Below are 14310 nucleotides of genomic sequence, written 5' to 3' on the forward strand. Positions count from 1 at the left end.
CCGGGGTTCGAGCGACAACTCTCCCAGGGTCTCCTGTGGTTACCAAGTGACGTGCAACGCCGGCAGCTAGCTAGGATATGTCGTCACCGTGCAGGGTTCTGAAGACGTCGCAAATGTCACCCCGGCGAGAGGTTCTGAAACGAAGGTATTTACACAGCGTTGGTCTGAACCTCTGCCTTTCATCCACAACAATTTGAAGACGGGCGCGATAGGAATGAGGGGAATCACTGAGAGAGAAGAAGCCGCCATCGGTTTTCAGCCGGAACGGGGTTGGCGATGTCAAAAAGTTGCTCATTGACCCCGGTGTTGCATGGGTGAGTTCAAGCCTCCCGTGGGTGGTCGCCGCGCCATTGGTTTCTCACAGTATGAGTCAGACCGCCCGCTGACGAACCGCCATGGGCACAACTGCAACTTGATGAGGGCGTCGTCGTGCATTTTTTGGTTCGCAGTTGGGTGGCGGAGTGGCCAGATGCTTGTGCGAAGACCGCCTATGCATTGATTCCGTCCCGGTGTAACTAACGGTTTGGAGTCAGGCATGTGATTGTATAGTTTAGTCAAATTCAACTGTCTATACATACAAATCACAGGGAATCCTAAGCCGCAATTGGAGCCGGGGCTGTTCAATGTTTGCTGTTGCGAATAAACCTGTCCTAAGTTTGGATTCGGCCCCCCTCGAAGGAGGGTTGAAAGGCTGTTTGCAGACGCAAGGCTCGGGGAACAAGGGAAGCTCGGAAAAGTCGGCAGAACAGGACGTTTGCAAATACATACATACATGCAGGGCATGGCGCAAAGACAAGTTCCAATAAATCGGGGTGCTGCTTTTTGTTACACAAGCCAAAAGCCCCGGGTCAGACCCGAAGTGATGATGCAGCAACAGATCATTGGAAAACCAACCTGGGTGGGGGGGGCTTAAGGGCCCCCACGGGAGCCCAGTGCCTGAACAGCTCCTTCGTAACCTGGGCTTCTATCCTTGGTACCCACCTCGATTACCGTAATGAAAAGCATTTCCAAGGTTATCTTCCGAGCATTTGATGTCCAAGTATTCGTACAGATGAGGATCCCAAGGAGCTTGACGCCACATCCGATAAATCGAAGATCACTTCTGGGCAGCCAAGGCAAGTTCCGCAGTAAATTGCCCGAAGGTTTCCCCGCCAAGACATCCGGGCCCCCGCCAGCGTCGACCGGGAAACGAAACGCCAAGAGTCCAGATCTGATGTGGAGCACCCCCAGTTTTCGCCTGCTTGGTACCAAGTTAGACACACTGTGCATACACAGTACACTGGAAATTCTTATCAACAGAGATCTCCTTTAATACTTCGTAAAATAATAGCTGACAGGAAATTTAGGGTTTACAACAAGATAGAACTACTCCAAGCCAGAACGTGGAGATGTCCGTAACAGAAATTGGCGGAATAATCACCAGCTTAACGCCCCTGTCTCAAAACGGCCAAGAGTGGTTCGATGCAAGGCTGTTTGTTGCACAGTACACTAAATTTACACCGGAGACACCCCGCACCTGCAGAGGGAAGAAAGAAAAGAAACTGGTTGTGCACATCTATTTTGTTAACACCTGGAGTCAGCTTGAGAGTTCCTCCCTTGGAAGGATGCTGTAAGAACCTTACACAGTAGTCGCCAAATATAACAAGACGAAGCTCGACATTCAGCGTTGTGTGACGATATGGCGTTGGGCTGCGTGGTTGTTGGTGGGGCTACTCCGTGCCGTCAACCAACATCGGAACCCGATGAGAAGAGAGCGACAATGTGAGAGATTGGCCCTTTGGTTTTCCAAGACGACCAACACCATCCACTTTAGAACTGGTCAATCTCCTAGTTTGTTGGTTTTTTTTCTTCTCCATTGGGTTGAGATATCTCCCTAGGTACGTGTCTAGCAGGGCTGCTGCCGCAAATGCTGCCGCTTGTGAGGCAAATATGTCAGGTTCGGCTCCTTGCCCCAGAAATCCCTCGACAGAGCAGATAATATAATGTGCCCACGCCCGGAAAACATTAGGCAACGGTGTTTTACTTATGTGCATATCTGGAAAGTTTTGTCGTATTTCGAGTTCGCTTCAGGAGAGACAACAAGAACCTGGGGGCAGATGACTTTCCAGACGTGAAGCGGGGCACTTAGACTCGAAGGCGTACCCTTTCCAAATGTGTGCTTGATCTTGTTAACCACATGCTTGGCGCTTTGTTTGACGAAACAGCACTCCACACACCGATAGTGGAATTTGGGCTTATCAAAAGAATAAGAGGGGTCCTCCCCGGTCTTCCTGTTTAAACCCAATGCTAAGGTTTTTGAAATGTGTGCTGGGTGTGCCACTTGGCCGTGTGGTGTGTGTGTATGGTGGTAGGTTAGGTTCCATGTTCCAGAAGGTCGCTGCCCACAAATCGGACACTTCCAAAGCATCAATTTGGTCTGCGAAAACTCCGCTGTTGGGTAGTTACGTATTGCACATCAGGCATATTCACGTGAACATGCAAGGCATCTATGGTATTCACTCTGCAAAAGCAAAATAACCCTCAACATAATGTACCTCTAAACCGCAAATTTTGGTGCGATGGTACCTGTGACTTTTCTGCCCATAGGTAACGTGACGGGGCGCCGATAACTTTTTAGTGCGGCGGCCAAACCTAGCCAGCTAGGCACACCCTTTTCGCCACCCTCAGAAAGCAATTTTTCCGGGCTCTGCTTTCCTCTCTCGCACCGCCCACTCTTCCTACATACATCCTCCACCTTGAGGAATCGTCTTTAATCGACCGATTCCCTTTTTCACACACATAATACCGCTGGTATTTCTCCTTCTCACGGATCCCGAATCCAAAGAGCAGAGAGATACAGATCTCCGCACCTCTTCCACGATTAATCGTGCAGACGTTGGGCCTCGCCAGTTTTGCGAGTTTTCCAACACTCGGGTCGCTCTCGGTCGCGACAAACCCACCACACTCTTTCAAAACAGAGTTTTTTTCCCTCTCGACGCTCAACCACCCGAACCACTCGAGTGCGTTGCGATATTTCGACTGGCATATACCGGTCCACGAAGAAACGAGTCGATAATCATTCTCTTCTGTCCGCGACACGCCGGATCTGAGATTCGCCGCACAGTTGCACCGACCCGATATTTTTGCATTCCCACGACCGCCTTTAGATACCCACAGAGAAACTAAGGATACGGCTTTCGAGTCACCAGTTCACTCTATGACTTCTACTGCAGGTCAACAGAATCAAAACCCGGCGCAAACCTCCGCAGCCCCTGTGGCAACTCCGTCGTACGCTTCCGCTGCCGGTGCGACCAAGAAGCCGACATCCTCACCGCTATCAGTGGCGGGCTCTCATCCGCCGGTAGTGGTTGGATCATCTGCGCCAGCTGTTCAGAATGGCAAAACTTCAGCTACCGCCCCGATGAACGGTAGAAACGTCTCCCCCGCGGTTCCGACTGTGGCCACGCCCACTGTCGCTCGCGGTTCGTCCATCGTCAATGGTGGCGCAGACCACGCCCGCAAGAGTTCGGTAACCATTAATGCCAACGTCCCAGCTAGCCACATCGCAAACGGCGGCCCCGCCGGCGGTCCCAAGGGCATCCAGTTTGGCTTCAGTGAGTCGCCGGCTATTGCGCATAGCACACCTCAGGCGGGCGGACCCGCGCCGATTCCCATCCCTGGGAGCGGTAACCCCAGGATCCAGTCGCCTGCACACTCGCCCTCTCCCATCCCGCAGATGCCACAACAGCAAAGTGGGGGTGGCCAGCGGGCTCCGTCCGTGCCCCCGGGCCCCGTGACTTTTGGAAGCTTTCCCGGCGACAACGACGTACGTATATATCCCCACTCTCTGTTGTAGACAGCATCACCTCTAACCGTTTTCCGAAGCGCCATATTAAGCAACACCATAATCCAGCCGCGATGGGCCAGAGCCCTCATGTTAGACGTGATTCGCAGGCCTCGGCACATGGCGAAGGGATCGGCCACGGCGGTCCGGCACACGGTCGGGGTGGTTATCAGCAGGGCCGCGGCCGTGGTAATTTCAACCCGCAATACAGCAACTCTAACATGGGGTATCCCCCCAACAGGAACTTCTCGGGCCCCAACGCCGGTCGTGGTGGAGGCATGCAGCCTTATCACCAGGGACGGGGCGGCATGCAACAGTTTCCCAACTCGCCACAGCCTCATCGGGCGAGCCCGGCAACGACGCCGGCCATGCCGCATGTCACACCCACGATGCAGCCTGCCGCATTGGCCGCTGGTGCACAGCCATACCACTACCCGGGCATGAACCCGGCAATTCCGCCCTATGCTCATCAAGTAAATATCCCTCTCATTAACAACGAGCACCCGCAATTCAAGTCACAGAAGAAGAACAAGACAGGGCGTCGGGACTCGGAGAAAGCGCACCATCTGCGAGCTCCCAACGCCTCCCAAAGATATCCCAACATAGAATCCGCCCAGCGGCCGCGCCGTCAAAGCAAGCGTTGGGACTCAGCGGCCGACTGCTATCAAAATGCCAACGGCGGCCCACCATCGCCCGAGAATTCGGATGGTGTGCCTCCGTCGTACCACTTCCAACCTGGTCGCCCGGTTCCTATGTTTTCTCCTCATCTAATGGAGACCATTGACTTGTCACCAGAGAGTGGTACCTTTGAGAAGTTGCTAACCGCAAATAAGATGCAGATGGGCGCCCCTTACGGCATGCCACCGCCGATGGATGGCTACCGCATGAACTATCAGTATCCACCGCAGCCGATGAATCACTATATGCCGCAGCCTTCACAGTTTAGCCCTGCGCCCCATCAAGGCTTCGTCCCTCCCTATGGACCCGGCCAGCCGACTGCGCAGCCCATGTCCCGGAACGCTTCCCAGGTATCCGATCGTCCGGCGTCGAGCACCGGGCCCGCTCAACCAACACCACCAATCGCCCAAGGCACACCGCAGCAGCGCCCGGCTCAAGCCGCGCCAGCAATTGTATCCTCGCCGGCATTCTCTCGGCCGCCGAAGAAGAGTGCCGCGATTGTTATCAAGGACTCGGACGGTAAGGTTGTCGATCTAAGCGCTGCCATGAAAGCCCCAGGTTCCCCGGCGCCCCCTGTTCAACCATCTAAGACGCCACCAGCGATTGTTTCCACTCCCACGCCACCGCCGAAGCCTTCGACGCCTTCGCATGGCCGAACCGACAGTGCTTCTACTGGAAAAACTGCGGAACAAGTTCGCAACGAGTTCATGAATCTAGTCCGAAAACAGGCCGACACCCCATTCGAAGGCAAAGCCAAGGAGGACGGCGAGGCTGCCAAGGCCGCGGCTGATAGGGCAGCCGCAGAAGAGGAGGAAGCTCGTCTCGAGGCTGAGGCTAAAGAGAAAGCTCGTCTCGAGGCCGAAGAAGCCAAAGAGAAAGCTCGTCTCGAGGCCGAAGAAGCCAAAGAGAAGGCTCGTCTCGAGGCTGAGGAGGCTAAGCAGAAGCAGGCCGAGGCTGATGCCAAGGCTAAATTGGAGGCTGAAGCTGCTGCCGAAGCCGCCAAGGTTCCTGAGCCGAAAGAGGACAAGCAGCCAGTCGCTGCTGAACCCGAGGAAGACGAGATGGAACGTATGATTCGCGAGATGGAGGAAGAAGATGCGCGCCGTGAGAAGGAGCAGGAAGCGATTTCTGCCAGGAAGAAGGCCGAGAAGGAAGAGGAGAAGAAGCGTGCTGCAGAGGCTGCGAAACTCAACTCTGCCGATAACGACAAGAAGCTGAGGGAGCAAGAAGCAGAGATGGAGAGACTCGAGGAGGAACGTGAGCGTCGCAGAGAAGCCGAGGCCAAGGGCGAGAAGGCGACCTCTGTCAGCGACCTTCTATCGAAGCCTATGGGTGCGCTGAAGCTAGCCGACAACGACAAGGCTACCACCGATGCGAGCACAAAGCTCGGAGCCGCAGACAAGGCTAGAAGCAAGCCTGCTGCTCTCAACCTGGCGCCCCTTAAGACAACGCCGGTCGAGGCTCCGCAGCCGAGTGCGGCGTTACAATCACTCCGCTCTGCTCGTTTCTTGCAGAACGTGGACCACTCGATCTACCCTGCGGGTATCGCCTCGCCTAACCCTGCGCTCAATGCGGCGGTCCACAAGAAGGGGAAGATCTTCAAATACGATGCCCAATTCCTGCTGCAGTTCCAGCAGGTCTTCACCGAACAACCCTCCGAGGAATTCCACCGGCAAATCAAGGTCCTCATCGGAGACTCGGAAGGTTCCCGGTCTGCTTCGGCTCGTACCCCAGGCGCCGGCTCCGGCAGACAGAACTCGCGGGCCGGTGCCTCTTCTGCTTTCCCCTCTGGAGGCGCCATGGGCCAATTTGGGGCGGCCAAGACATTGCCTCCTGGTACCACCTCGGAGCAACGCTTTGCCATGTCCCAAGGCAACACGACCAGACCCGCCATGGGCTCGATGGGCGGTTTCAACTCCCGGGGTGTCTTCCCCGGTACCCAGATGAGTCGGACGCCGTCGTCCAATGCGGTCGGTCTGCCCTCACCCCGGACTGGAAGCAGGCGCGGGGGTGGCAGTAAGAGAGATTTCGGCAGCGCCAAGGCTGAGGCGCAGGCTGCTAAGACCATGCCTCTGACGCAAGGCCAAGACCTGAAGCCTATTACCGTATCAGCGACAGGCTGGAAGCCTTCCAGCGTCGGCAACAAGGCCGCCCAAGCGCCCACTGCGGTCGCTCCGGGCGGTCACCTCGACCCTGGAATGGTGCAGCGCAAGGTTAAAGCCGCCCTTAACAAGATGACCCCGGAGAACTTCCAAAAGATCTCGGACCAGATTCTTACCATTGCCGCTCAATCAAAGAACGAGCCCGATGGCCGTACTTTACGGCAGGTCATTCAGCTTACATTCGAAAAGGCAACAGACGAGGCTCACTGGGCATCCATGTATGCCAAGTTCTGCAAGTGTATGCTTGAGAATATGAGCGCCGACATTCGTGATGAGAGCATTCTTGACAAGGCTGGAAATGTTGTCAGCGGCGGTGCTTTGTTCCGCAAGTACCTCCTCAACAGATGCCAAGAGGAATTCGAGCGTGGCTGGAAGGTGGATCTTCCGCAACCAAAAGAAGGGGAAGACAAGAAGGCGACTGAAGCAGCCTTGCTGTCAGACGAATACTACATTGCTGCTGCTGCCAAGCGTCGTGGCCTGGGTCTCGTCCAATTCATCGGCGAGCTCTACAAGCTTGGTATGCTCACGGAGCGCATCATGCACGAGTGTGTGCGCAAGTTGCTTGAGTTCTCCGGTGTCCCTGATGAGGCGGAGATCGAATCTCTCACAAAGCTTCTCAAGACCATTGGTGGAAACTTGGACAGCACGGAGAAGGGCCGTTCATTCATGAGCGCATACTTCTCTAGGATTGATAGTATCGTCCACTTAGAGGGGCTACCAAGCCGCCTCATGTTCATGCTCATGGACATCATTGACTTGCGAAAGGCCGGCTGGGTCTCTAAGGAGGCAAACAAGGGTCCCAAGACTCTTGATGAAGTTAGAGCAGAGGTATGTCTACCGCAAAACAATTCACATTCACATTGAAGCTAACTTGTTCACAGGCCGAAGCAGCTGCTGCACAGAAGGCAGCTGAGAGCGCTCGCAGCCACCAGCGTGGTCCCCCTGGTGGTGGTGGCGGCGGTGGCCGGCCGATGGGTGGTCGGGGCGAGTCAAGGAATTTCTCATACAACAATTCCGTCCCCAACCAGGTTGGCATGGATGATCTCAGACGCCTCAAGGGATCTTCGAGCCGTACCTCGAGCCAGAACCCATCCTTTGGACCCACATCCATGTTCAACTCTCGGAGCAACAGTGGCCGCACTCGCCTCGGTGGCCCTGGTGGTGCTTTTGGTCGTGCTGGTGAGGACTCCGGTGCATCCTCACGCACTGGGACACCGCCCGTTCGTGACCGTGACTCGGTCGCCCATACAAATGCATTTGGGTATGTGTTCTACAGTCCTCACCCGAATTCCAGGACAACATTGCTAACCACATATAATAGCCTACTCGCTGATACCGGTGACCACCCTGGCTCTCCTCCTTCAGCTCACGCTTCGCCAGCGTTACCAAAGGCTACTCTCGATACGGTTGCGGCTGGCGGAAAAAAGGAGTAGAGGGGGGTGTTTTTCCATCACTACACGGAGTCTTGCATTCATGACCTCATGCATAGACAGGGCGGGTTTTGTCATTTGCATTTGCGGCGGGTTTGTTCACCAAAATTGCTTTCTTTTTTCCCTCTCCTAAAAGTTGGGCCGCCCTCATGATACCTACCTCCCTTATCTCGATAGACGTTACCCATCGGAGAGACGGCCAGGGCAGGGGAGACATTTGTTTGTCATTGTTCTTTTTATTATTCTGGAGTTTGGGGCGGGGAATCGACCTTTTTCGATTCTGCCCTCTTTGTGTTGTTTGTACACTCTCAAAAGTTTATGCGCCCCCGCTTGCTGCTCGGTGCTTGGCCGCCGGTGCTGCTCATTGGGGCATGGGGTGGCAGGTTGGGATGGGGAAGGTGGAGGAACTTGCCTATCTCTCTATAATGGATTCATGCGTTATGGCATCTGCGTTACTCCTTCACATTTTGAGTTGTTATGAGTTGTGGCTTCTGCTTTTTCTGAGACAAGGCGACATCTCCGCTCATAGGCTTCCTTGCTACATCAACCCACGACGATGTTGGCGCATGGGGTGGTCTTTGTAATGGTGGTCCCCCTGCCGGGATTGGAGGCTTTTTGTTGGCCTGTTTTCTTTTTTCTTTTTCTTCTGCCGTCATGTCCATCAATCATTTTCAAATATGGCAAGCGGAAAGCGATATCACAAAGAGGGGGAATGGCTTGGAGGCCAGGGCATGAGGGTGATGAGGGCTTGGTTGGGCATGCAAAGGTTGGTTGGGGACGAGGCATGAAAACAAGGGCGCATTACCTGTCATTGACAGGTCATCTGGAGGCCTGGTGCGGTGCCTTGAGGCTATAAACAGGCCTTTGTATGTACATGATCGTTGGTTTTATTCTGTTCTTGTTGTGGGCATCTATAGTTGGGCGATTAGGCCTCAACTCAAATTGTTGCTTTACCTTTGCAAGTTCCTTGTCGTACTGTGACCACTCTTGGGGACATTATGTTTCATTTGGGTGTTATAACAAAGTTAAAAGAGACGTGACGACCATCATCCATCCACCAAACCAACCGGCGCCAACCCCCTATGCCAACAAGGAAACAAAACAAGATGAAACCATTCGTGGAGCATTATCCAGTGTTCCGTGGCATCCAACTCTTGACAACACACCTCAAGCAGCCGTAAACCCCAGCTTTGAAAACAGGGTATCCATGGCCACCCACTGCCGGCCACACTTCTCCAAGTACTTATCCATCACGCCCTTCACCGTCCCAAACCGCGTCTTATTATGCTCCGCCAGGATAAGCACCTTATCCCTGACCTCCCCGGCCGGCACACCCTCGCCGCCCTCAGCCGCCGCCGCCTTCACCTTCTCCTTGGCGCGGTCCATGTCCCACAGCGAGGCAAAGTACAGCAGCTGGTTGTAGACGGCCTTCTCGCCCATCTCGTAGCGCATGCGGCCCTGGCAGTCGCGGGCGAGGCCACGCGGGCCCAGGCAGCGGCCGCCCGCGACGCTGACCTGCCGCGTGCGGTTGCCGCAGCTCGCGTCGTCGCACACCAGCCACCCTTCGTAGTAGCGCGCCGTCTGGGCGCGCGCCGCCGCCTCGACCTGGGCTACGATGGAGAGCGTGGAGAGGACGGTGCCGCACTGCGGGCAGGACACGCCCGAGGGGGTGATGCGGTCGGCGGAGCCGAGCAGGCCTTCGAAGGGGGCGGTGGTCTTGCAGGCGCGGCAGCGCAGCGAGAGGCGCGCGCAGTCTTGGAAGCGGGTCACGTCGGGGATTTGGGACTCGAGCGGGTGGATCACGACGTCGTTGTTGCTGCTGGAGGAGTTGTTGGTGTTGTTGCTGGCGTAGCGCCGGACGTCGAGGCCGAGGTTGTCGGCCAGCTGGTCGGTCGAGGTGCCGACGATGTTCGCGCAGAGGCGTTCGACGGGCGGGAAGATCTGCTTGCCCAGGTACCACTCCACGTCGGGAGTCAGGCCCGAATCGGCCTTGAGCACGTCTTGCGGGGTGTAGGCGCGCTTTGGGGCAGGCTCTGACGTGGTCTTGCTATCGCCTGTGATGATGTACGAAACGACGTCGCCTTTGCGCATCGTCTTGCCGCGCGCCAGTTCGCGGAGTGCGACTTGAACCTGGGGCATGCTGTCTGCGTTGGGATACTCCTTGGGAGATTTGCCGAGTTGAGTCAGGATGATGTACTTGGATGTTGCAATCGCTTGTTCGCGCATCTTGCTTGAGATGTCACGCAAGTATTCGTGGATGCGCTGGATGGATAGCTCGATGTCATCGCCCGAAAGAATCTCGTCGAGGAGACGCTTCGAGATCTCCCTCGACAAAGGGCAATATTCGCGGCGCTTCATGTCGAGACCCTTGACCTCCATCTTCTCGATGAACTTGCCGTCGACCTCGACCAGGTTGATGGCGGCATACTTCTTCTTGGCTTGGAGGAGGATGCGGCGGAAAACATTGTCGATATCGATCTCGAGCCGCTTGTACCGCTTGTTGACCTCGGTCTTGAACTCCCGGCCAACCTTGAACGCGTCCGCTACATTGTCCACATTTGCGTTGATCATGACGGAGTCCGTGTCACCATAGATGACTTGCAGCGACATGCCCTCGGCCAAATCCTTGGTGCTGCGAAGAATCTCGCGACCCTTGAAGGTGGTGAGCACGGCAAGAGGTCTGGCGTAGAACCGAGATTTGGTATACCCCAAACAGCCGTACATGGAATTGGCCGTCAACTTTAGAGCTAGTTGCTTAATGTCGTAAGTTGCAAGTTGCTCTGGGGTGGTACCCTTGGCCTTCATCAGGCCCTTGACTTGTCTACGACGATCGACCAGCTCAGAAATGAGCTTCGGGAGGACTCCAGGGTCCTTGTCCTCTGGGACTGGAGGCACTCCATCTTCATCATCCGACTAGGCCCTAAATTAGCAAGGGTGTTCACGTATGAGGCAAAAAAGGTACTCACCACAAACGACCGATCGACGGTGGTAAAGCAGATATTGTACTCTTGGATGATGGAGGGATAAAGGGAGTTGAAGTCCATGACGAGCACAAACTTGTCATATAGACCTTTTTCGGGCTCGAAAACGAGGCCACCTTTGTACTTGTCCTTCTTCTTACTATCGGCGCCACCGTCCTCCTGGTCTTCTTCGTCGGCGCGCCCTCGCCCCTTGAAGGGCTGTTTGTCAGGGCAGATGAAGTGTTTCCTGTGGAATGCGTGGAGAAGAATGTACTCGTTTCGCTCGGCACGAGTACCTGTAAGGGTTCGCGCCCACGAGTTACCTGCCAGGTTGGTGAGGACTTTGGTGAGAGGAAGGATCTGAGTCCTGACGGCCAGGGCGGAGATAAAGTAGGTGTCGGCCTCGGCGTGCGACAAGTAGTCCATCAGGCCCTCCTTAGAAACGGCCCAGGTTTTGAGAGCCGACTCGTTGTCTACATCTCGTCGATGGGTATCTCCCCCAAGGTAGAGACTGCACATTTCTGTCAGACTCCACGACTGGCACTGATACATGACAGATTTGCCGGCCTCGTTGGCGAGATCGCACAGAAGGCGACCGGCCATAACCTGGCGCTCGGCAAAAACGTTGCCGCCGACTTTGCCAATGGAGGATGGCCATGCGGACCGCCTCAACCTCCCCAGGCGAGACCATTGATGCGTCTTTTTCTCGTAGAGGCGGTTCAGCAAAATGCTATAGTCTACGCCCTCCAGCTGGTGGCCGAGAATGACATCCGGGTCAACAAGATCAACCTGGGCTAAGAAGAAAGTTAGGATATCAGACTCCTGCTTCATAAGCTTGACTGATCCTCTCTTCCTCTCCTTGGCTAGTTTCTCAAAGCCGAGGGGGAAGGCATTTGTTTGTGGCCGGACGAGGGTGAACGTCCGACATGGCAGCTTATCTGCCGGAGTTGTGTCGCTGAGCGAGACATCCTCGTAGATCCTGGCGCTGATGGCTAAGATCTCCTGCTTGTTGGCTTTTGCATTGAACATGGTGCGCAGGGCGATGCTCATCATGGTCAGCGGAGGCATATCCATGCCTTCATTCTCATCCACCACCGCCACCATCTCCGGATTATCGACAAGGACTTCGAGCCGGCAGTGCGAGGCATTCTTCAATGCACCAAAGTCGGCATCTTTGATCCGCAACCAGCACGGGCCCATGACGTTTTTCCAGAGCACGAATTGCTCGAATAGAGAAGTATTGGTGCCGAAAACATGCGAGAAGGTCTCGCCCTTCGTGCCGAGCTCAATGGCGGGCTTAGTGTAGGGGTAGAGCAGCTTCATGTACTGGGCCTTTTTGGGGATGTCGGGTAGTTCGAAGGCATATTTCCGGGTGCAGGCCTTGATCTTGTGCATGTTGACGTTCATCTTGGTCATGATAGTGTCAACTTCGCTGTAGACATCCATCATCTCAACCTGCTCCGTGGTTTCGACACCGCGCTGCACCCGATGCTTGCGGGGCAAGAAATAGAGCTTCCTGAGAATGTTGTCGACTTTCACGAAGCAGCTGACATGATGGCCGGTCTTTTTGTTCAGAACCTTACCAAAGAGACACAAGCTGCCATGCACCTCGGTATAATCGGTCCAAAACATGTTCAGACTGCCATCCGGCTCGATGGCGTCTTTGTAATCCATCTTTCCCATACTCCTAGCCTCTGGTTGCGAGCTGCTTACGACGTTAAGCTTGTCATTGATACCATTCCACGACGATGCGTCAACGGCCGTTTCCGGACCCTTGGCGGGTGACGAGGTCACCGGCGTTGGGTCGGGTTTGATGATCTTCTTGATCTGCCGCGCGGCGGACAGGTTGACACTCGCGGCAGCAACAGCACCTGTACGGCCAACTTCCATCATGTCGTCATCGTCATCGTCAAACTCGTCGTATTCGTTGGTGTCCGGCTTGGGTTGTGTCCGCCGCTCAGCAACCTTTGCTGCAGGCGAAGAGGGTGCAGGGTCGCTCATGTCCACGTCGAGAGGCACAGGGAGTTCATCTTCTTCGGCGGGCGGCACAAAATCGTCTTCGGCCATGGCAACATCGGTGGCCACGGGAGAGGATGCACTACCGTCAAGCATTTTGGTCTTCTTGGTGGCCGGCTGCCGCGGTTCTCGTGCTGGGGAGAGCGCGCGGTTTCTCCTCCTTTCGGCCGACCTGTCTCTCTTCTTCGTCACCCTCTGAGCGGGTACCGGGACGTTCGCATCAACTTCGCCGAGGAGATCTTCCAAAAACTTGTCGTCTTCTTCTGTCTTGATGACCTGGCAGGGTGTCAGTCAGCAGCGCCGGGGCCGACTGGAACCGAACCGACCTTTGGCTTGGGTTGTGCCTTGGAAGCCCCCTTTGTAAAGTACTCCGAGATGTTCCGGTCATTCGCGTCTCGTTTTGACTGCTCTTCGTCCCGCTGCTTCTTGGCTGTATGAGTAGAAGGGTTAGTGGGCTACGCTACTAAGCTGCAACCATTGAAGGGCATGAGGAGTTCCTACACTTTCGATCCTTTCCACGAACTGGCAGAGCGCCATCACTTTCAGAATCGTACGTTTGCACGCGGTCCCATTCTTCACGGCCGTCATCGGCATACCCCTCGCCGTTGTCATCTACAACAAAGTCGTCTTCGTTAAGGCGGTCTCGAACAATCTTCTTGTACTGGGTTTCGTCGACTTCTTCGTAGAGGTCCGCGGCGTCTTCGACCTCGTACGTGTCAAAGTTCTTCTTGCCAGACTGGCGCAGGGCGCGCAGTTCAGCGAACCTCCCGCGCTTGCTGGCTTTGGACATTTTTGCTTCGTCTCTTATGTGTAATTCGGTTTTCTTCGGTGGCTTGATGACGGTATAATTGGTGTTTCAGAACGATGGCATTGGCATTGACATGACGCTGAGCAGTCCTTTGGAGGATTTGGTTGTCCTCGGAGGTTAAGGGAAACAACACTCTCGGGGCGGTTATTGGTGTGCTGTGCGTTGCGTGGGAATAAGGCACGGACGGGTCTCATTCGTTAATTGCCAGTTTACAGTGGACGCGCTTTTCGTGTCTCTCGCGTACAGCCACGCGTACCCCTGTACACCTCTCAATCGTTGGACCCCTGGTCGCCAATGCCCCCACTCAGTTGTCATCCGGCAGGCAAAGGACGAAAAAAAAGTTGGGGCGCCAAGCCATCGAAAGAGCAGCGCAAGTGTGAAGGCTCGAATTTTGAACTTGAGCAGCATCATCGTCAGTCCAATCCTATACCCC

The 14310-nt window shown here is 55.2% G+C and overlaps 2 protein-coding genes across 2 annotated transcripts; one reads left to right on the top strand and one right to left on the bottom strand.

Moving 5' to 3' along the window:
* Positions 1-3400: 3400 nt before the first annotated feature.
* On the top strand, positions 3401-8096 carry F5144DRAFT_603867 (uncharacterized protein; the record flags this gene model as incomplete). The annotated part of the gene is made up of 4 exons (XM_066791316.1): positions 3401-3805; positions 3865-7491; positions 7545-7924; positions 7985-8096. The coding sequence occupies 4 exons, from the start codon at positions 3401-3403 to the stop codon at positions 8094-8096; spliced, it is 4524 nt and encodes a 1507-aa protein (XP_066641003.1).
* Positions 8097-9018: 922 nt separating this feature from the next.
* On the bottom strand, positions 9019-14037 carry F5144DRAFT_535367 (uncharacterized protein). Its single transcript, XM_066787034.1, has 4 exons — positions 13571-14037; positions 13396-13499; positions 11060-13345; positions 9019-11006 (listed from the first exon to the last, which is right to left on the bottom strand). The coding sequence occupies exons 1-4, from the start codon at positions 13857-13859 to the stop codon at positions 9261-9263; spliced, it is 4425 nt and encodes a 1474-aa protein (XP_066641004.1). The 5' UTR covers positions 13860-14037; the 3' UTR covers positions 9019-9260.
* Positions 14038-14310: the final 273 nt, after the last annotated feature.

This window comes from Chaetomium tenue (genome assembly GCF_020726465.1).
Source record: "Chaetomium tenue strain MPI-SDFR-AT-0079 chromosome Unknown F5144scaffold_5, whole genome shotgun sequence".
NCBI lineage: Eukaryota > Fungi > Ascomycota > Sordariomycetes > Sordariales > Chaetomiaceae > Chaetomium > Chaetomium tenue.

Excerpts from the sequence above, each read along its gene's own strand:
- F5144DRAFT_535367 (XM_066787034.1), bottom strand. The coding sequence starts at position 13,859 with ATGTCCAAAGCCAGCAAGCGCGGGAGGTTCGCTGAACTGCGCGCCCTG. Across the intron at positions 13,500-13,570 it reads TCGTGGAAAGGATCGAAAGT|CCAAGAAGCAGCGGGACGAA; the intron begins GTAGGAACTCCT and ends CTACTCATACAG. Across the intron at positions 11,007-11,059 it reads CCGTCGATCGGTCGTTTGTG|TCGGATGATGAAGATGGAGT; the intron begins GTGAGTACCTTT and ends TTTAGGGCCTAG.